At 51.5% G+C, this 22,475-nt stretch overlaps 2 protein-coding genes across 4 annotated transcripts; one reads left to right on the forward strand and one right to left on the reverse strand.

Annotated features, from left to right (window-relative positions):
• The first annotated feature begins 4,281 nt into the window (after positions 1 to 4,281).
• VBP1 (VHL binding protein 1) lies at positions 4,282 to 12,025 on the forward strand. Of its 2 annotated transcripts, none has more exons than XM_072334057.1 (6): positions 4,282 to 4,420; positions 7,869 to 7,993; positions 8,592 to 8,658; positions 9,102 to 9,200; positions 10,418 to 10,556; positions 10,808 to 12,025. In XM_072334057.1, the coding sequence occupies exons 1-6, from the start codon at positions 4,328 to 4,330 to the stop codon at positions 10,876 to 10,878; spliced, it is 594 nt and encodes a 197-aa protein (XP_072190158.1). In that variant the 5' UTR covers positions 4,282 to 4,327; the 3' UTR covers positions 10,879 to 12,025. The 2 variants fall into 2 exon arrangements, with proteins under 2 accessions (XP_072190158.1, XP_072190159.1); XM_072334058.1 differs by having other exon boundaries at positions 4,283 to 4,420; positions 7,873 to 7,993.
• A 1,080-nt stretch (positions 12,026 to 13,105) lies between these two features.
• On the reverse strand, positions 13,106 to 20,039 carry RAB39B (RAB39B, member RAS oncogene family). 2 transcript variants are annotated; one of them, XM_072334055.1, is made up of 3 exons: positions 19,577 to 20,039; positions 16,503 to 16,723; positions 13,106 to 14,323 (listed from the first exon to the last, which is right to left on the reverse strand). In XM_072334055.1, the coding sequence occupies exons 1-3, from the start codon at positions 19,789 to 19,791 to the stop codon at positions 14,316 to 14,318; spliced, it is 444 nt and encodes a 147-aa protein (XP_072190156.1). In that variant the 5' UTR covers positions 19,792 to 20,039; the 3' UTR covers positions 13,106 to 14,315. The 2 variants fall into 2 exon arrangements, with proteins under 2 accessions (XP_072190156.1, XP_072190155.1); XM_072334054.1 differs by lacking the exon at positions 13,106 to 14,323 and having other exon boundaries at positions 14,406 to 16,723; positions 19,577 to 20,035.
• Between the last annotated feature and the right edge of the window lie 2,436 nt (positions 20,040 to 22,475).

Below are 22,475 nucleotides of genomic sequence, written 5' to 3' on the forward strand. Positions count from 1 at the left end.
AGTCTGACCCGCTATAAATGTGGATAGGCCTGGAAGTCCCCTCAGTCTGTCCTCTGGAGAAGAACTTGCAAGAGCAACACATTCCACATGGTGGAAAGGAGCTTTCTCCTTTACTGAATGCTTAATTAATTCCCTGGTGCGCAGAAGAAATGCTACAGAAACACACTTGTCAAGTGAAACAGTTAAAAAATAATTAAATGAAAACAACAGCAGAAGAGGAAAACACAACAGCCCTTGAATTTGTAGCCACTAAGTTGCTGGCAGAGGTAACTTGGTACACTGCAGTTCTGTTTTTCAGTTTGAATCACAGAAGAGCTTTCCTCCAGCTCTCTTGGGCTGAACAACGGTACGCTTTAAAGGCAATGAATTCTGCAATGCCTGTAGTTACCCTCTGGGCGATGAGGGACAGATGCCAATGAGAAGGGATCACTGCGCTGAGGAGGCTGTTTCTTTAGGAGATGGGTACTTCCTTGCATATATCTAGCATGGAACAGTCTTTGAGTTCAAACTCGCAGTGTTTCTAGTAAGAAATGATGGAGCTGCAAGTGCGGCAGCCAGGCAGTTCCCAGCACCGGGAGCTGTGAGGTCTCCTCTTATATGGCGTTGCTGATGGAAAGATTCATTTCTGTATTCAAATCTGCAAATAAGTATCCGGCAAACAGTATGTTTGTTTAACACTGAAAGAATTGCAGAGCATTCGGAATGGACAGACTCTGTTGCAAAAGGAGTTACTGATGAGACTGGCCAGCAGCTGTAGTGCTGCTCCGCCTTGTGATTTGCACTGCGATTCTTAGAAGTTAGGGTCCTTTTTGTAGCAAAGCAATCTGAGAACAGCTTCCCGTTGGAAAAGGGGAAACGGCAACGCAGTGCCCCCTGCAGACTTGCGAAGCTCCGCTTTTAGTCTCATTCGCAGTGCTGGGTACATGAGAACACTCAGCTCAGCTTTATCCTTGGCAGGAAGAGCTGGCAGGTGCAAGTGGTGGGGGTAGTTCTGCTGAGTAAAACACGGAAGAGAGATGGAGATAAACATCACTTTCCCTTTTGTCTTCCAACTACTTTGCTCAGAATCCTGTTCTGAATGCTTCAGGTATCCGAGAGGTCGCTCCTGGTGTGGCAGGAAAAGGAGGAAGACGTTGCAGTATGCCGCGTGCTTTGTGTTGCTGTGCTTGAGCGGTTCCTCTGAGGCTGACAGTCGGGACTCAGCAGTGCTGCAGGAGGGCTGTCTTTCATGGAGCATACAATAAGATGGCTGGGCTGTTTGGGAAGGCGGATGGCGTTAGGCCTCTTGGACTTGACAGTGGACCTCTTTTTAAATAGCTGCGTTTTGTAGCGCTCTTTAGATCACTTTGCCTCCACAAAGTGACTTGACTGTGACTTTTTTAAGTATGGACAAACCATTTGCTAAAGGAATCTCAGTTCTGTGCACGAGGTTGTGCAGCGAGCGTGGGGGAAAATTGCAAGCAGACATTGCTAATGAAAAAGGAAAAAATTAACAATAAAGCCCCCAACTACGAGATCGACTGCAGGGTGTATCCACATCTGTTGTTTTGCTGTGGCAGGGACTTGGGGAGTGGGGGGGTGGGTTGCAATTTGAATAGTAAGCACTGTGGATCGGTGCTTCGTTTGTATATACAAAGGAACACTTGTGTTTCAGGCAGTTTGTATTGTAAGGCAACATTTAAAGGCACTGCCTCCTTCTTTCCATTTTAAAGATTATATTTTTGAGCAATGGAAACTGTACGCGTGATCATTTGTACATTTACTGGCAGCTGGGAAGAGAGAAGAGCTTGCAGTTACTCGGCAGATGTCTTCGATCTGTCGTTGGTATTTACGTTAAAGGAACCGCTCGGTGATGCGGTCCTTAAAGAGATGACAGTAACTTCTGCAGCTGCGGCGAGAGTTGTACCGTCAGCTCTTGGGTCCATCTGAAATGTGTACCCTCGCCATTGCTCACGCTTTGTCCTTTCCCAAACATTTGCCCAGAATTTCTCTTGGGAGCAACGGCGCAGCAGGCGCTAGAGTAGCTTCTTCATCCCCAACCCCTCCACTATTTACTTAGTAGGTCTTGTTTTGTATGTGATGTTTTTCCCCAAAACAGGTTTGTGCCTTTACTGGTTATTTATTGAAAAGGACCTACTCTCATTTACGCTGTTGAGGCTTTTCTCCAATGTATTCTTGTACGGCTGTTCCTGTATGTGAGTTGCTTCACTTTCTGAGGACGTACTGTCCGCAAACAGGAGGGGAATCTAATAGAAAAAGTATTGAGGGTTTGTGTTCTACCAACTTCTTTTCTTCTTTAAGGAAAAAAAATGAAGCCGAAGCCCAAGGTTGGCTGCGGGCTCTGTTGATATTTTGACTGTGGGACTTCACAACTTGTTAATTGTTTTGTTTTCTTTACGATTGCTGCTCATATCCAATCGTTAGAAATGTTTTGACAAATAAACTTTGGCACATGGGAGGTGTGTGTGTGTGTGTGTGAGGTGTGTGAGGCTGTTCCTTGAAGCGTTCTGAGACCCGAGGCTTTCCATGGTCCTCACGGCTGCTGAGTTTCCTGCTCTTCTGTGTTTGCATTGAATGCGGCGTTGTGCCTTAATCAAGTCACCCTCATGGCAGGGGCAGAGGAGGCTCAGAGCTGAGGGCCTCAAACATGGCGGTTCTGAGAGCCTGCTCAGATTCAACATGCCGCCAACCAGAACCCCCTGATCCCTTTATGCACAGCTGCTCTCCAGCACCTTTTCCCCCCAACCAGCATGTAGAGCCAGGGCTGCCCCATCCCAGGGAGTCAGCGCTCCTCCCGGTGCAGCACCATGTGAGCACGCTGCTTTTTGACAGAACTTTCACATCTTTATTGGTGTCATGGATGAAAACGTTACTGGTTCAAACAGAGGCCTGTGGAACCCCAGTAGCGGCACCGGGGCAAAGCAGGGGCCACGGCCACCCCTCGCCCAACGTTTGTTTGGGGTCGTCATGGAACGTTCTGAGGGTTTTAGGCTCTTGTGATCTCACAGGTCGCCTCCCTCCGAACCCTATAAATATGGGGACCCGGAGCCCTGAACCTCTGTCTGTCTGCGACCTGCGCCTTGCCTGCCAGAGTCCGTGTAGGAAGGAGCAACTCGTGCCTCTCTTTTCCCCGAGTGCGACGAGAGCTGTGGTGGAGGAGGATGGTTCCTTCTCCACCGAAAAGGCGTCGCCGGCGGGAGAGCAGCAGCGAGCCGGAGCCCGAACCCATGGAGGTGGACCCCGTGGAGAGCGACGTCGAGCCCATGGAGGTGGATCTACCTCCGGAAGAGGAACCGATGGAGGTGGATCCGCCTCCGTCGGGGCTGGGCGGGCACTATAAGATCATGCTCGCCCGTCGACGTCGCTGGCTCCGGGAGCGGCGCTCCAGGCGCTCTCGCTTAACATCTGGGCGTTGACAGGTCACCGTCCGCCCGAGAGCCGCTGCTGCTCCCCGCCGCCCTTTCCTTCCCGTCCCGAGACCCCTCCCGCCTTCTTTCCCAAACTCTGAGGAGAAGGGAAGGACCGGCACGGCCGTCTGAGCCGCTGCGTCTCGGCACCGAGTGGCGAGCGAGTCCCGAAGAGGAGGGCCGGGCCGCGGCTGGCGTCCATTGCGGGCGGAGCTGCTCCCGACAGCAGGACGGCGAAGGGCCCCGCGCTCCCCGCGGCCTCCGGGCGGTGCCAGAGAAGCTACAGAAGCGGCCGTTGCTTTGGGGGAGCGGAAGGCAGCGCGTGGGACGCGAAGACCGAGGGGCTGTTCCGTCAGGGCTCTGCTTCCAGGAAGGCAGGCGAGGAACGAGGAAAGGACGATGCCCAAAGAACGTTGAGCAATAAAATGGCAAACGCGAGTCATGGCAAAAAGCGCCTCCTCTCCTTCTTGGTACCTGGGGTCTGCCTTGGGCCTCCGCTGTCTGCCGTGCGGGGTGAGGCGCAGCCCAGGGCTCAGGGCTGGGGAGGGCCCCGGGCACACGGCAGCCCCAGGTGTGCTGCGGGCACGGCCTTCGCTCGGCGGTTTTCATTTCCTTAGTAGATCTCTCGCCGAGCACGCGCGCTCCGTTGTGCTCCGCGGCGCACGATGGAGCCTCCCCTCGAATCGCAGCGCTCTCTGCTGCCGGCAGCGCCGCCGCCTTCTCGGCCCGCCCCGCACACGTGGCTGCCGTCACTCCGACAACGGGCGGCGCTCTCGGCCGGCGGCCGCCCCGTGCGCGTGCTCGTGCGCGCGCCTATCGCCGTGCTCCCGCCTCCCGTCACTCCGAGCGCGGCGGCGACGTGATGACGCGCTCGCGCAGCGTCTCGGCGCGGGTCGCGCGCGCGGCGTCGGTTCCCCAAGATGGCGGCGGCCAGCAGCAGCGAGCCGAGCTGCGGCGAGGCGGCGGCGGGCGGCAAGCGGGGCCCGCTCGGCATCCCCGAGGCCGTGTTCGTGGTGAGCGGCGGAGGCGTTGGGCGGCGGGCAGGTCCGGAGGCCCGGAGCCGCGAAGCGGTCCTTCACGCCGCGGGGAGCGCGGGGAGCGGCGTGGCCCGGCCCTAGGCCCGGCGCGGGGTGCGGGTCCCCGCGTCGTCGTCCCGCGGGTGCCGGCGGACGTTCCGCCTCCTCGGCACGGCGGGCTGCGCGGTGCGGCCCTGAGCGGGGCGCGGAGCGCGGGAGGGCGGCGGTTGTGAGCGCTGCGTGAGAGGAGCTGCTGAGCTCCGCCGGGCGGTACCGCCGGGCGCGGTGCTGCGCGGGGCCGCGGCCTCCTGCCGGGAGCTGCCGCTCGGGGCGCTTGTCTTCTTCGGCCGGCCTTGAAGCGGCGTTTGCACGGTTGGGGTGCTTGCTTTCTGTCGCTGGGAGGGCGGCAGAGCCTCTAGTGGAGCAGGCTGCCCACAGAGGCTATGCGCTGCCCTTCCCTGGGCATGTCCCGATGCATTAAGAAGCATTTAGTGCTGTTCTGTTGCTCAAGGTGACAGAGTAGTAATGAGGGTGTGGGTTTTTTTAATTAGAAAACAGGCTTCAGTGTCATAACAGTGTGCTGTTGTGGTAAAGATGTGCTTGTGACTTGCTCGCTCCCCCACCTCCCGTGCTGTCTGGGCAGCATTACTTTTGAAGAGTGTTTCATCAATCACCTCAATCTGGAGTGTGTTTTTCAGTGCCTTTTTTGCATGCGCTGCTTCATAGGCACAGATAAAGGCCAAGCTGCTCTTGGGTCTTTCGTGTCTCCCCATGCATCACGTGGCACGTAGCTAACTTGGCTTTCCCTGGAGTGAAATAACACACTAAGTGCTGCTTTTTCCTTCTCTAGCGCTCTATGTGAGCTGATTAGCTTCCACAGGAGGGAGTTTTGTTTCAGAGCTTCCCCAGTTTGGTTTTGGCAATGCTCAGTCTCGTCTTTTCAGCTTGGGCTCTGATGCAGGCTCTGTCAGGAAATGAGAAAGGCCAAAGCCCAGCTGGAATTGGACTTGGTTACAAAGGTGAAAGACAACAATATTTCTATTAACTTACCAGCACTAAGAGGAGGAATGGGGAGAATCCCCATCCCTTATTGGACACGCAGGTGAGCGCAGTGACCAAGGATCAGGATAAGGCTGAGGTACTTAATGCCTTCTTTGCCTCAGTCTTTAAGACTACTTGCTCCCTGGGCACACAGTCCCTTGTGCTGGAAGGTAGGGGTGGGGAACAGAAAGGGCCCTGCATAATTCACGATGAGATGGTTTTGAAGGCTGGACACTCACAAGTCCATGGGTTCAGATGGCTGGCACCCTAGAGTGCTGAGGGAGTTGGCGGATGTTGTTGCCAAGCCATTCTCAACCATCCTTCAACAGTCCTGGCTGACCAGGGATGTCCCAGTGGACTGGAGGCTGGTAAATGTGATGCCCATCTTCAGAAAGGGCCAGAAGGATGATCCTGGTAGCTGCAGACCTATCAGTCCCACCTCAGTGCCAGGGAAGGTGATGGGACGGATAATCTCAGGAGCCATCATGGATCAACTAAAGGGCAACCAGGGGATCAGGCCCAGTCAGCAGGGGTTCATGAATGGTACGTTCAGATTGACAAACCTGACTTCGTGCTGTGACAAGGTGACCTGCTTAGTGGATGAGGGTAAGGCTGTCGATGTGATCTACCTGGACTTCAGTGGGGCCTTTGACACCGTCCCCCAAAATATGCTCATGGAGAAGCTGGCTGCCCATGGTCTGGATGGGCACACGCTCTGCTGGGTGAAATGCTGGATGGACAGGCCTCAAGAGTTGTGGTCAATGGAGTTGAATCCAGTTGGCAGCTGGTCACGAGTGTTGTCCCCCAGGGCTCAGTACTGGGGCTGCCTCTAATTAACATCCTTACTAATGAATTTGACAAGGGGATTGAGTGCACACTCAGTAAGTTTGCAGATGACACCAAGTTGGGAGGGAGTGTTGATCTGCCAGAGGGATGAAGGGCACTACAGAGGGAGCTGTATAGACTGGATTGATAGGCCAAGGTTAAAGGCATGATTTTCATAGGGCCAAGTGTCGGGTCCTGCATTTTGGTCACAACAACCCTAGGTAACCCTACAGACTTGGGGAGGAGTGGCTGGAAAGCTGCCTGATGGAAAGGGACCTTGGTGTGCTGACAGTCAGCTGAATATGAGCCAGCAGTGTGCCCAGGTGGCCAAGAAGGCCAATGGCATCCTGGCTTGTATCAGGAATGGTGTGGTGAGCAGGACTAGGGAAGTCATCCTGCCCCTGTACTTGGCATTGGTGAAGCCTCACCTCAAGTACTGCGTTCAGTTTTGGGCACCTCAGCACAGCAAAGGTATTGAGGTGCTGGAGCAGGTCCAAAGAAGGGCAACAAGGCTGGTGAAGGGCTTGGAGGAAGGCCCTTCAAGGAGCGACTGAAGGAACTGGGGCTGTTTACTCTGGGGAGGAGGAGGCTGAGGGGAGACCTTACTGCTGTCTTCCAAAACATGAAAGGTGATTGCAGTGAGAGCAGGGTTGGTCTCTTCTCACTGGTGACAGGTGACAGGACAAGGGAAATGGCCTCACGTTGTGCAGGGGTGAGTTTAGGTTGGAAACTGGAAAAAAATTCTTAACAGAAAGGGTTATTAAGCACTGGAATAGGCTCCCCAGGGCCGTGGTTGAGTCACCATCCCTGGATGTGTTTAGAAACCATTTGGATGTGGTGCTCAGGGACATGATTGAGCTGAGGGTTGTTAGTTAGGGCACTATGGTTGGGTTGTGGTTGGACTTGATGATCTTTAGGAGGCAGCTGTGTCTCCTGCTGTGCTGCTGGCACTGCAGCTGAAAGTGCTTCTTGGGCCTTTGCACACAGGTAGCTGCTGTTGGGTCAGAAGCCTTGGCCCGTCTCTCGGCCCATGCACCTTTCAGGAGGCTACGAGCGTAGGCTGAGGCAGCCGGGCTGCTTCCGGGGGCCTGGCAGGGGTCAGCATCCTGCTGCTCCAGCTGCCATCTGAGGTGCTGCTCAGGGCCTGGCTTGTCTTGTCCTGCAGGGCTTTCAGTGGCTCGCTGCTGCCTGCAGGAGGCTCTTTGGAAGGCACATTACTAGCACAAAGCTGCACTGCACTGTAAGCTGGCTTTCTCCCCTTGGCCGCTCTCTGCCACCACACAGCCTCAGGCTCAGCCTGACCCTTTGGCTTTCTCACTTTTATCCTAAGCAGCTCTAATGTGGCAGGCCAAAGAAGCGCCATGCCTGCTTTGCGTACAGGGAACTGGAGGTTAGCCCTGGTCTGAGGGCTTCACCTGTTGGGCATCACGTGGCATCGTTAGGGCTGACGCTGCTGCTAACAAGTCACCAGTAAACACAGCTGTGAAATACTCCTTTCGCCTTTGGTGCAGCTCTCTGCTTGATACCGAGCGTTCTTGTAAAGCTCTTGTAACACTGAGGGTTTTTTCTCCCCTTCAAGGAAGATGTGGATTCCTTTATGAGACAGCCCGGGAACGAGACAGCAGATGTAGTTCTAAAGAAGCTGGATGAGCAGTACCAGAAGTATAAGTTTTTGGAACTGAATCTTGCTCAGAAGAAACGAAGGTAAGTCATGTTTGTGCTGAACTGGGAAACGTGTGGCACGGTTCTGTTTGTTTTTAATAGCATCGAATTAATTTCAATATCCCAAGAAGTACAAAGTTGGTTTTTGGAGAGCTGCTATTGGCTGTACTTTGAGGAGAAACAAACAGCTTTCCTTTTCTTCCCGACAATGATGCACAACAAGAAGTGAAGGTGCTGCTCATTTGGTCCAGAGCCTCTAAGGCCAAAAGCCCCGCACTTGTTTTGAGTGCTGTGACCTCTATCTGCGTTTTTGCAGAGGTTTCCCTCTTCCCAGCGGGTACCAGAAATACACCAAGACATGCCAACCGGGCACAGCTTGTTAGTGTGTGTCACTAAGCTGCGTGCACTGCTCACTGCAGGGCCCTGCTGAGCCCATGCTGAGGGGCTGGGGAGCTGTACACCAGGTGTCTGTTCCTGCCTTCATCTTTTAAACGTGTGTTTGTAAGCCCAGAAAGCTGCTTGTTCAGAGCGTCGAGTTTTAAAATGGAGGTTGAATTGTGTTAATAATTGAGCTCGTGGCTTGTTTAGGAAACTTTTTGTCTCTGTAAAATAATAAACGATGACTGTTGTTAATTCACAGGCTAAAAGGTCAGATTCCCGAAATTAAACAGACATTAGAAATTTTAAAACACATGCAGAAGAAAAAGGTAAACGATTTTGAATATCTAACGAGTATGAGAAAAGCTAACTGCATTTCCACCCTGACAGAACGCATTGCAAGAAATGTTTTGGAGAGCACACTTAATATGCCTTTATAAATAGCAGAATTGTTGTAAAGGTATGTAGTGCTTTTTGAAAGCTTGTTCAAAACCAGTAACGTTTGTAATGCAAGCTTCCCCTCTATAGCGTGTAGATTGCAGCTGAGCTTGGAGTTTAGCTCTCATAGAGATTTCCACGTTGCTTTTTAATACTTTAAAGAATGCTTTAGTCTCGGCACTTCAGTGTTGAAGTGGAAATACTTACATTTTCACCCAAGCTAATGCTGCATCGATGGCAAAAGGCAGAAAAGTGCACTCCTTACTGTACGTGTTGTCTCTTCTGTCAGCTTCCCGTGAAAATGGCCATGTTCAGTTTTATCATTTCTCTTCAGGAATCCACAAATCCAATGGAAACCCGATTCTTATTGGCAGATAATCTCTACTGCAAAGCTTCAGTTCCTCCTACAGACAAAGTTTGTTTGTGGCTGGGGGTGAGTAAAATGGGACCTTTCCTGATGAGCGTACACTCAGCTGTCCTGGTTGGGACACGTGTCATTCTCTGTGTGCAGGAGAGCCGTGTCATTGCAGTGCAGCAAACAGCAGTATTTCAACATGCCGGTAGAGTTGTTGTATTTTGTGTCTAATTTTCTTTAGTGCCTGAACATGGTGAAATGGCAGAGAGCTGTAATACTGCTCAACTGCTTTATTGAGAAAGTGTGGTTGGGAATGTTTCTCTTCTCACGTTGTGCTTCAGATTACCAGGCAATCTTGCTTGGCATTGCAGTGAATATACCCAACAAAGCAACTTAGCTTGAGAACTAACTTCCAGCCTTCTTGTTATTTGTATTTAGCTCGCTTTCATGGAAGCTTTTTGGGGAAAAGTGGGGTTTGGGTTCCTCACAGACACCTGTTATCTTTTGGAGTGGAATTTGTGCTAGATTGCTGGGGTCAGAGCTTGAGTCACATTTGTCAGTACCAAAGCAACATCAAGCTGGGATATTCAGGAGCAGAGGCCCCGTTATCTGTAGAGATAACCTGCTCGTGTTTATTTTGAGACTCGTAAATCCCTGATGTTCTCACGTGTTGGCTGCCAAACACAACAGCCTGCTGTTGGTACGCACTGCAGCCTGCTCTGGCAGCTACTCACAACTTCATCAATGTCTTTTCTGTTGTGAAAAAACAGATGATTTCTGCCTGTCACGTTTTGCTTCCAGGTTACTTCCTTCAGAACTCTCAGCCGTGGGCTTTCAGGGTGTACCAGGTTTCTTTTATCGCAGAGTATCAGAGGAAGTTCATCTCGGCTCATACAGAAGCTATCATGAAGTATCACAAATGATTTATTAGTTGTATTTAGGGTGCCTTGGGCTTTTAGCCCTTGATCCATCTTGTTGTTAGCCCCTGTGCTGGGCTATGCATGTCACTGCTGTTGCAGAAACCATCTTCCACTTAAAAAAGCAAACCAAAAGCAAACAAAGCACTGCATGCACAGCTCTTGCAGGTCTACTTTCCCCGTCACCAGGGGGAGTTATTACTCTGTTACTGAAGCGGTGGAGCCTTGACTGGCTTCTGACATTATTTGCCCTGAACCTTGCCTTGGCTCATCAGTATTAATGTGGTTGGCTATAAATACTTACGCTATGCTTTGTTCCTTACAGTGCAAGCGTAAAAGCTTACCTGAATCTTTCTGTTGTTTCTTGTTGTTGTGTAGGCCAATGTGATGCTTGAATACGATATTGATGAAGCTCAGGCTCTGTTAGAGAAGAACTTGTCAACAGCCACAAGAAACCTTGATTCTCTAGAGGAAGACCTGGATTTTCTTAGGGATCAGTTCACCACTACAGAAGTCAGTATCCTTTTAATACGCAGGAGTGATGTGGAAGGTCACGTACAGGTACCAACTCAAAGCAAAACAATTCTTCCTACTTTCTTAGGAGTTACTGACGCGCTGTAAGGGAAGGCTTTGCAGCATGTCAGCTCTTTCATTAGGTTTCTGTAGACGGCTGCAAGTTAAATGAAGGATGTCTGACCAACAGCACATCCAGCTTTTCCCTTTTCCTTGCCGCTGAACACTTCTGTTTCCTTAATTCCACACCCTCAGATATGGCTAGAGTTTATAACTGGGATGTAAAGAGAAGAAACAAGGAGGACCCTTCCAAAAACAAAGCGTAGTTCTGCCAGTTTTAGATGTGGTTTCAATTTCAAAATCTTTTTTTATTTAACTACCCCTGAAATTCATTCTCGAGGGACTGAGTTACGTAAAGCAGTTCAGTAAATGGTAAAACATATGAAAACAAATGGTGGGCGACATTGTATTTATTTGTGAACTCCAAATTTGGTTTCGTGCATGCTTCATGAAAGTAGAGATTGTTTGAAAAGGCACCGCGCAGTCCAGCCAAGGACGTCACGTTTGGATCAGACCAGTCTGCTGTAAGGAAATTCCTGCCTGAATGTTTGTCTCAAAAGGTGATTGCATGTATGAAACTGATCTGACAGCATGTGAGCAGGTTAAGGTCACGCAGGGCTTACTTGTCATTTCTGTGTGCAGCTGATGAAGTTCAAGTCAGTGTGGGCTGGGAATACACACAGCTGTCACGTTCCAGGACAAAAGGCAAACACAGCCAAGTCCTGGATTTTGTCTCAGTCAGTTCCTTCTTTGGCAGCATCAATACACAAGCATTCCACTCCGGATAAACTTGATTTGAATGTTAGTTGACTGCCTGTTGCCCAACTCTCAGCACTTTTACATGCAACACTTTGTGACTTGTCTTCAGAACAGAATGCTAAATGGAGTAAACAGCACAAGTTCTGTCAAGCCTGCAGGTGCTCTCACCCTGCTCTGTTTCCACACACGTGCACACACGGCTTACTTTTGCAAACGTATTGAACAAGGACACCAAAATGCTGGCAGCCTGTCAATGACAAAACCCTACTTGCAATCCCTTAGACAAGATGTCGTTCAAATGTCTTAATAACACTCAGCATCCCAGCTGGTTGAAGCCTGTATTAGATAAGGATGGTTGACTGCAGTCTGGCTTCTGGTGTTAACGGGTGGGATATTGGTTTTGGTTCTTACGAAGCCTTGTGAGATTGTTGCCTTTTACCTCTGCAGTTTCTGTCTAAAACGAAATGCTCGGTGGTGATGTCAGTGGCTCACGTGCACATTCTCTAAGAGTACAGGTTTTGCTGCAAAAATACACGCTGTTACTGTTGGAACTTCATGTAAGAAACAACATACCTGTAAAGTTTTTGTACTTTTATTTCATGATATTAAAACAGTAAAACGAAACAATTGTGGCAAACACCAGTTTTTGTGCATCTTTCTTTGTAGGAGAAAGGGGTGAATTTGAGGTGTGATATTCAGTGTCCCTCTCGGCACTGGGGGGAGTTGAAGCAGCTGTGGAAAGCAGGGCTGCTGGGTAGCAGAGAGTGAAATGGGGCTGTGAGTCAGAGCACCTGAGATTGTGGACAGAAGCAACTGACTGAACAGCACTTGGCTGAAAAGCAGCAAGAGCTGCAGGGCTGGGAATAAAAGAGGTATGTCCTTAGCTGTGCTCACTGCATGGCCCTGGACTGGGCTCATTCACACCTCTATTTGCAGGGAGGTGCTGGGCCTTTTTTTGCTAGTGTCCACTGACTAGAATTTTAAACCACTGCGTTATCAGAATAGTGTGTATCTCTACCCCTTGCTATGCTTTGGTTGAAGCTGCGCTTTTCTGAGAGCATCAGGAATGACAAGAGAAGCAGCTGCAAAAACATCCTGATTTCTCTTGCCATTTTCTCTTGTATTTGGATTAATGAGATCCCAACAGGCTGGAGCACTTCCCACACCACCACTCTTCTGGCTGGTCCTGAAGCAGCAGTTGCTTCTCTTTGTTGTGCACAACGAAATGATGAGTTCAGCATTTATGCACTATCAAAAAACCCCACTGTGCGCAGCTCCCAGTGACCTAATGCTGGGTATTAGTGTGAGGGGGGAGGCAGCATTAGGGCTGCAAGCACTCAGCAGGATCAAAATGTATTTGTTGGGGCGAGAGCTGGCCCTTGGAATAACACATAACTCTTGGTTTTTAATAGAGGGTTTTGTTTGTTTAGCACGGAGTTGGAAAATTCACAGACAACTCTGGCTTCCATATGACTGATCTTCATCCAGCATTGCCCTGTTTACTGATTCATTTCTGTTACTTGGGTTAAGAACAGAAAGGTCTCACACAGGAGCTAGAGCAGTTCCTGCTGTGAGGCTCCAGTGGGGGCTGTGGCCCTTTGGCTGCTGCAGGGAGCAGGGCGGGCACTGCTGCTTGTGGAATGGCTGCCATTGCTCCAGCTGTTTTCCCAGCACCCCAACCTGCTGGTTTTGCAGACGTGCTCGATTGGCTGTTATAGAAAAATGTACAGCAGGTACCATTGCAAAGATCCTGTTTATTGTAGAGCTGGTCCATACCAGATTTCCAGTTAGGGCTGCTGTACAGAAGCGGTACAGGTATGAGACAGCTTACTGATAAGGAGCAGGGAGGGGGGAAGAAAAAAAACCCGACAGTCTCTTTACAAGTTTTACATTTCACAGTATCACATAGTAACCATTTTGCTAAATACAAGCATATTTCCAGTCACAGACAGCTAAATACAGCATTATTTTCACAGTTCATTACAGTGCATAACAGAAAGCGAGGAAAGTGTAGAGTATGTTTTAATTCCGGAGGCTCAGAGCAATTGGAATCTAACATGCAGATTAAGTCAGCTCTTCCTTTGTTTCTTTTTGTCCCGGAGTAAAAGAGCTCCTGGCCTTTGTCCCGTGAAAGGTTCTGACCTTTGATTTCCCTAAAGCCCCCTTTCTTGCACCAGAAGTCAAAGCGTTAAAAGCGGTTGTTAGAAAAGAAAGCTCAGCAAATCCTGTAAGTTCTTCATCTTAGAAAAAAACATTCCCAGTTTTGTACAGACCAATCTACATTTCCTACATTTTAATAAGCTGCCTAAAAAACGCAAGGAGTTAGAAAAAGATGAATATAACCATTTATCATTTCATAGAACCATTTATTACCTCTAAGTAGTTAAGAATGCATACGTCTTCTTCTGTACTGTTTCCCTTCAGAACTATGACACGTATTTATAAGTCAAGTACTTGCTCTGAAGGCCTGAACACACCTGCTTAGTTGGGCTTCCTGCAATTCCTCTCTGGGAGCTGAAGGACTCAGAGCGAAGCGGAATGTCCAGAGCCATTAAATGAAACAGCAGCTGTCTAGTGAAAACCCAGCTTTCCCTGCGCAGGTTTAACCCGCGACTACAGGCTCACAGGTTTTACTCTTGCTAAAACTCTGATCTTTTCGACAGTTTTAACTGCCTTTAACGGAGCACTCAGGCTCTGCCCTTAGGACAGCCACCGGTCAGCAAGGCAGCCTAAGCCACACCCTGTGAATAGCCGGACCTCCAAAGAAAGAAAGAAGAAGCAAGCTGACCCTTTCATACCTGTTTGCCCTCGTCTCTGTGAGAACAGGACTAGCAGTCCCGGTCTGAGCAAACCTTGTGCTCCCCACCGGCGTCAGCAGAAGCTGAAGGTAGAGAGCCCATGGTAGCCCAGCTCCTGTGGTGCTCTGCATCAATCTTCTCCAGCTTCACTTACCTAGAAAGAGATTTTTTAAGAGGTTTCTTTTTTGTACCTTCAGGTCACTCAGCTCGACCACCACCGAGTCTGCCTGGAGTCTGATGGGCCTCAGCACAGCGCTCTCACTGTAGGTGCAGCCTGTTCAAGATGGGCCGGGTTCTGCAGCAGCGAGCAGCTTAATGGAAAGTGCTACAGCGGTGCCACCCCTCCCGCACTCATTTGCTACCAGTGCCCTCCCAGCAGCTGCAGCACTGCTGCTCCCCTGCACTGCTGGGGAACTGAAACTGCTCCAAGAGTGCTCGAATGAAATTGCAATCTATCTTCAGGGTGGGTTCTTTTTATATACAGGAATCATGTTTTAATTCATACGGAGCAGCACAAGTACTGCAAACTATGAGAAGAGGCTCAGGGGAGTCAGCCTGAATTCAGCAGCACTCAAGACTCAGATGGAGGCAGCTTAAAAAAGCTGTAACGAGTATCTTTTGTTTCACAGAGAGGCCTAAAAATCAAACACCAGGTGCTTCCTGTGGTTTTACCTACTCCCTCCTGCCCATTAGCTTGGTGTGCAGAGCTCACAAACGTGAGTAAAACGGTCACTATTGTTTCTGTTTGTCTTAAATAGGTTGAACTTTGCTACAGGTTACCCTGCTGCAATTGTAAAGCTCGTTACAACTTAGAGGAAACAAAGCATGCCCAGAAAATGGCCACCCACCTACAGCCTTTTTAACAACAGCTTCCACCCGCAATGACCAACCTGATATGGATCATCTCTTGCCAAATTAAAACAAGGAGGAAAACCAATTTTACTCTTGAGCTTGTCTTGGGGCTTATTCCTTTTCGTCCTGCTCACACACTTCTGTTCTGTGCTCCTCCTCCTCAGTTCTAGTTCTCTTCTTCCACAGATGCCAAGAAAGAAAATGACACTTTAACAGCAGAAAGTAGTGATGGAAGCCGCTGCTTTCCATGCTATTCAACTCCTTTAAAAGCAGATCTCACCTTGTGGATGCACCTGAATTAAGCTTTTCCAGTTTCCCCTGCCCTGCCCAACTCCGTTCCATTCCTCCTTGTGGCCCCAGCTAACAAAGCACCCAACACGTCAGCACAGTGCTGCCAGCACACAGGTGTTGCTGTGTCCCACCTGGGTGCCAAGCTCCAGCCTCCAGATACAGCGGGTGAGCACCAGGTTTTCTGTTTATGCTCCCGTTCACTTACTTACACTGGAAAGCCCCGAACTGGGGGTACGCTGAGGTACACAGTGAGGCAGGAAGTAGTTAAAAAATGCACTGAATAATGACTAATGCAGCAGGCGTTGCCACTTAGAATCCCAGTTTACAGCATGAAAAACACTTGGGGAAATCATTTAAATTGCAATTACCAATCAAATGACTACTGTTATCCTCTTTAAATGCCACAGAATACTCTACTATTGAACTAGGTTCAAGAATGTAAGAAAAACAATTCAGAAGTATGCATACCATGTCAGTAAACTTTTCCTATGCCACTGGCCTTGGGAGGAAATGTTACCCACGCTGCCTTTACACCTTCCCAGTACTGAGCAGCTGACGCAAACTAAGATGCCCTCTTTCTTTCTCTCTGCTGCTTGTGATACTACAGCACTATCCACACCGCGGCTTTAGCACCCAGCACGGCACTATAGGTTTGCTTAGAACAGGCCACGTACAGCACTGTGGCACATGCCAGCCCCTTCAGATCTAATTGTGTGCTCCGCCCCCTTCTGCTGTCCCTCACTTCTGCTTGCTGTCTGGTTACAAAATCTACATGCACCCTCACTCACTGTTAGGTTTGTAGCCCCCAGTTCTGAAAAGTTGTATGGAACAGAACATTTATTCCCTGGGTCTGTTCTCGTGTCCAATAAACTGTGGGAGGCTGTTCACAACGGGAGTGTTGCTCTCCCTTCCGGCACACTGAGTTCACTTAGTAAAGTACGTTTGGTTAGTAGAGTTCATCACCACTTCTCTCACTAGAAGAGCTCAGCACAAGCACCGCCTATCTGATTTCACCACTTCTTCTGAAGAGTGCACTACGTTTGGGACAAACCCGCTCTTTACCCCTTCCCATCCCTCCTGGATCGAAATCTCCCCCCTTTTAACAAGCTCGTATATATCTCGAGTCAGATCAGTGAAGGCCTTCTCCACGTTAATGGCATCCCGAGCGGAGGTCTCAATGTACTTCATACCATAAGCAGCAGCCAGTTTCTCAGCCTCGTGCCTGGTGACTTGTCGCTGCGTGTCGAGGTCACACTTGTGACCCACCAAAACAAAGACGATCTGGTAGGGCTGGACGTGCACCTTGGTCTCTTCTAGCCACTCGTGGACGTTCTGGAAGGACCTGCGGTTTGTAATGTCAAAGAGGAGGAGTCCACCGACCGAGTTCCTGTAGTAGGCTCTGGTGATGGACCTGGAAGAAAAACCATCCAAAGCAAACGTGGAAGTCCCCGCTATGTGGGATGAAGGGCACAGCAACTTTCCCTGTTTGCTTTTTTTCCCCGCTTGCTTTTTTGATTCTTTTTCCTTAATCCCAATGTAGCACTTCTGTACCCGTGCCTTTGCTCTAGAAGGCAGCATCCCTGCACCATGTCAGTCCCGCAGGACAGACAGAGCTCAGTCACATCTGGCTGCTTTGACTTGTGCTCCGCACATCTTGGCACTCACAAACACGACTCATCTTGGCGTAAAACGTCACCCCTGGGTCACTGCCTTGTGGATCTGCTATTACTCCACCACCAGCTTTGGCTTTTCTATCACAAACTTCCATCTTCTCTTAGCCATTGGCCTAACAAGCCCCCACCACACCAAGCCAGCACTCTGCATGGTTTGGCTGCCCCACTGGTTTAGAAGCATTGTAACAGCTCAAAGGATTTACCTAAAGCCAAACACCTCCTGGCAGACACGTGAAAGGCAAAGAGGCCACAGGTCAGAAGGCACAAGGTGGAGCTGTGCTCCTCAAAAGCCCCCAGAAGGTCCCGCAGACCCTCAGGCTGAGAAATGGAAAGCATCCCCACAGACTGAGGCAGCCTGAGCAGCACACAAAGTCAGCCAGCACAGCTCTACAGAGAGCACAGAGCTGAGCAGAGCTACAGTCCAACAGCTACTACGCGTGGAAATAAACAAGAAGCTGAAAGCCGGACTGTTTCTGCAGAGTCATGGAATAGTTCTACATCCAGAAGCACTCATTGATTGCAGTCCCTGAAGGAACTTACACAGGGGCCTGAATGCTGGCAAAAGCATTGCTACTTCTAGCTTGGGACGACTCTTCCTCCACCATGAAAAGTTAGAGGCTACTGCGCTACCCCCAGAAAGGACTGTCTGGCGTTTTCAAGGTTTGCTTTATCAAAAGTCATGCAGCGATGGGTGAAAATCCAGCTAAAGAAAAAGAAAAAAAGAAAAAAAGAAAGAAAAGGAAGGAAAGGAAAAAAAACCCAGAGCTGGCTTGGCTAACTTTTCCTCTCCGGTTACCTGGCCCAGGGACAAGAACAGCTCTGCACATTTGGGAGCAAGGGAACCAGCTCTGCCATTTGCTCTCTGCCCAGCTGCAGACATCGCGGCACTCTCAATTCACCCCCATGCTGTCACAGGCACTTCTCCTGTGTGCCAGCACACCAACCCCGGCTGCTCCTGCCAGCATCAGCAGTGCCTCAGGTGCTTCTGAGAGCCGTGACAGGATCTGAACAGAGCGCTGTGCACAGGCAAAACTAGGTGAAGGTCTGGGTGCCTTTCCTTAAAGCCTGTTCCACAGAACATCTCCTTACCCACTGCAGAAAGCTACCAAGCTACGCCGCCTCCCCTCTGCAGCTCACTGCCCGATTCCCTTTGAGACCCCTGCTCAGCTCTTCCCCTCCCTCCTCTCCCCGAAGCAGAGCAGGGCTGTGACTCACACCCGCTCTGACCGAGTTTTAACACACCGGCTCAGTGCAGGAGCTCTGCCCTGCTCTGCATGGGGCCCTCACAGCCCAACACAGCCCTCCCCTCCCACTGGAACAGCTCTTCTGTAGGTGCTGGTGCACGTTCCCAGTCAGGGAGGGCTGCACACGCTTTTGCTCTTGTTAACATTACGTCATGTTTCAGGCAAGAAACTGGAGTATGTGAGCAACCTGAGATGGGCACAACCTGCTGGACCCGGGAAGAACGGAACCCTGCTGTTCTACAACTCCAAAACAGCCTCAAGGCTGACCCAAAGAGCACCATCTTGGGGCTGATGACAAAACAGAGGGTTAACTGGGATCCGATAGGGACAAATGCAGAACAGGCTTTAGTCACAGGTAACAGTACACCATCAAGGCAGCTGGGTTTGCTTGCTTCCCTCCCCCTTTTCATACAGGGACTTTAAAAGCCCGCACTTTGGCAATGGCACTTCCCAGTGGCAGGACGTGCTCCTATGCCAGCGACCCTCCTGCCCCTCGCACTGCTGCTGCTGAGCGCCGCTGCCCTTGTGCTGAAGGTCGCCTGTCGCTACGTCTACATGCAGGTTCAGGCAACAGCAAGAAGGACGAGCAGCCCGCGGGGCTCCAGACCTCCCCCCATTTTACAATGGGAAACCAAAGGCATCCGACAGCTTCCCCTCCTCACAGCGGGGCTACAAGCGCGGGATCGCACACAGCCGCCTTGAGGAATCTGATGCAACCGAGCGCTCTGCCGCCTCCTCTCACCCAGCGTTAATAAAGCGGCGGCTTCTGGCCCCGGGGAAAAGCCCGGCCGTGTGCGAGGAGCGAGCAGCGGGAGCGCTCATCTGCTGAATGAAACCAACGCGCCGCACGGCGACATCACGGCAGCGCGGCTCCGTGGTGCTGTGCGGAGACGCAGAGAAAGAAAAGCGCTTCCGGAGGGAGAGGGATGAAAGCGCAGCCCAGGCTCAAAGATGCGTGACAAACAGCAGCGCGCCCACGCCGTTAGCTGGGGAGTTAAGCGTGCGCTCTCACACTCTCACCCCCCCAGATGAGAGCCGGGGGGCTGCTGCAGGCCCTGCCCTGCCCTGCCCTGCAGCCGGCGGGATCCGCCGTAGCGGCAGAACCGCATCCCACGTTCCCCGCCCCGCGGCCTACAACGCAGCCCACAGCGCAGCCCGCAGCCCGGCGGGCTCCCCCCCTCCTCCCCCTTCCCCCCGCCCCGCTCCGCTCCCGCCTCGGGGCCTCCGGGAACCACCCGCCCCGCCGTGCGCTCCGAGCGGGCCGCGCCCCGGGGGAAACCGCGCCGAAACGAACAGGCGTAAATGAACGGCTCTGCGGGCCTCCTTTGTGCCGCCCGCCGCCCTCACCGGAACCGCTCCTGCCCGGCCGTGTCCCAGATCTGCAGCTTGATCCTCTTGCCCGGCTCGATCTCCACCAGCCTGGAGAAGAAATCCACGCCCACCGTGGGGTCGGAGATCTGCGCGAAGCGGCCCTCGGTGAAGCGGCGGATGAGGCAGGACTTGCCCACGGTGGAGTCGCCGATGACGATGAGGCGGAACTGGTAGAGCCAGATGGCCTCCATGCCGCCCGCTCAGCGCCCGCCCATGCCCGGGCCCGCAGGGGGGGGGCGGGGGGTGCAGCGCTAGGCCGGCCCCGAGGCGCCGCTCAGCGCGGAGCCATGGCGCGGGGCCGGCCGGGCTCCCTCCGCCTCAGCGCTGCCCTCCCGGGCCGTGTGTCCCCGCGCTGCGGGCGGAGGCGCGGCCGAGCCGTGATGCAATGGCGGCCGCGCTCTACCGCACTGCCGGGAGGAGCCGCCAGCCCCGAACCGGCGCCGGAGCCGAGCGGGGCGGGGCGGGGCGGGACCGAGGGAGGGCCGGGCGGCGCGGGGCCGAGGCTGCTCGCCCGGCAGTGCCGGCGTTCCGCACACCTTGCTCCGGCTGGCGGAGCGCTGAAGGTTCGTCACGCGTGTGCGGAGTGCCGCTGTGGCACTAACCCGCTGAGGCACGCACGTGTAGGTACGGCTGCTTGCGTTACTACGCGATGTGTGGGTGCTCCCAAAAATAAAGACACGTGGAAGCTGTGCCCATCCCTACGGCCACAAACCCCAACAAATCCACCTTCTGTCGCTCTCTTGGGCCAGCTGCGGCCTGCAAACGGGACTGGAAGTCAGCGAGACCAGCTCGAGCCTCAGTAAGAAATGGCAGGGAAAGTTTTCAATCTCCTTGGAAATGCAGCACATTTATTAAAAACCAACAAACCCAAAGATCCCATTTACGGTACCTCAGGATGGGAAAGAAAACTGATGAAGCAATCTGCACAGCCATATTAAACCTATAAATCCGAGTGATCGGAACGTTACCAGTGACTCACAGGCAGCACTGATGTGTGGCACTCGGCTGTGTCATTTCTGATATGTGATGCCCATCATTTGCAGCCCATGACGACTTTGGTTTCTCTCAGCCTTGCTTTGCTCCTCCCCACCCTCATGGTCTGGGTGCAGTGTTTTCATCCCCTGTAACACCCCCATATAGATGGACGCATGTTATGTGAATGGCTGGCCATCATATTCATTAGCAGCAACTGAGAAGGTAGGGAAAAATGGGATCCCAGGAGAGCCTTCATGCTGGTACCATTGCAGAAATGGAAAATCTGGTGTCAGAGTAACCTGGAGTCGATGCAGAAGCAGACTTGGTGGCAGGACAGGCTGCACCAGGTCCCAGTCCCCACTTGGTGCCCAGGTTCACTATAGCTCTGTGTCACGGACGGGAACCAAAGGACAGCTAAATCAGGTTGGATGGCTCAAACCAGAAGCACCACACACAGCTCCTCCCTGCACACATTTCGCTCTTCACTTACACTTCAAGTCTTTCTCCAAAACCCCTCCGCATCTCTTCACTGCCAGCTATAGGCTGGAGTTGTCTCCAGGCCATGGCAGCGCTACAAGGAGCAGAGCCGACGTCCCCTAGCCCACAAGCGTGACACCTGCCCAAGGGAAGTGCATACCACCAAACTGGTCAGACTTGGAGCTTCCTGAATAGTCGTGGCCACACACTGGAGCGATGGGAGAGATGTGGCTGGCCCACCACAGATTGCAAGCTTGATTAGCTCGTTCCCTGTTAAAAAGCATCCCTATTAGTAAGGCATGCCCAGGAGGTGTGGCACTGAGACACTGCACCGCTGGCAGCTACAAGTCGCCCTCCTGACCTGCAGATTGCTGCACGGCTCTGTAAATTCAGGGCAGAGGGGAGGCACTGAGCAATTTAATGCTTATAATTTATATGATGCTCACAGTTTGGGCAGTGCAGATGAGTGTAAAACCAGGGGTACCTCCAGCCACTCCAGCTTGTACAAAGAGTGGTGGCTGGGTTCCTGAGGAGACGTAAAACATTTGCAAAATGTTCCCTTCTGACAATAAATGAAAAGACAGCTCAGTACCATGGGATGGGTATTGCACGTCCGCATGCAGCACCAGGTGTCTTATCTCAGATTACAATCACATTAGGATGGCCATGGGTTGGCTGATTGAAAAAGGGGGGCTCCCATCATTATGTCTGCCTGAATCTAAGAACACATCCTCCACTGGGAATATTATGTCCCTGTAGCTGTTCAGGTCTTCTTAGGAAGGGAACAGGATCTGCTTAGAGCAAATAGAAGCCATTACAATCAGGATAAATTAGTAATGGTGAGTGGGAGAGAGAGGAGGAGACAAGAGGTTATTGTGATTTTTCTTCCTACAGAGTGGGCGTCTGAACTACTTATACTGCCAGAAAGCAGCTCCTAAGCTTCCCCTCTGAGCCCAGCACTTGAGCTTACAGCTCAAGAGCTGCTTTGGATTGTTTGCAAGCCAGGAGTATGGCATTATAGGTCACTAGATGCATGAAATCTGTTTTCTGCTCCTATCAGAAGCATCTCAAGTTTATAGTCTATTGCAGCACAGGCAGGTTGGCAGAGCAAGAAAAAACAAAGTATAGTTGTGTTCACTTTGTTCTATGCCTCTAAACACAAGCCTTTATCAGAAGCTGCAGTTCTTGCTGTAGGCTAATTGTGAGGGTCTTCAGGCTGTGGGCAGCGGGACTGGCTGTGTGGCGCTACATATTTTGCATTTCATGTAATACAGAACACCAAGTAATTCCTAATCCTTAATGCAGCCCTGGAAAAAGATCTGGAGACTAAGGAGCACAACTGCTGTCATCCTCCAGTCTCTATGTCCAGTCATAACAAATGATCCACCACCAGCAGGCTGTTTACAGCAGGACTGCAACCTGG

This window comes from Excalfactoria chinensis, chromosome 4 (assembly GCF_039878825.1).
Source record: "Excalfactoria chinensis isolate bCotChi1 chromosome 4, bCotChi1.hap2, whole genome shotgun sequence".
NCBI classification, from domain to species: Eukaryota; Metazoa; Chordata; class Aves; order Galliformes; family Phasianidae; genus Excalfactoria; species Excalfactoria chinensis.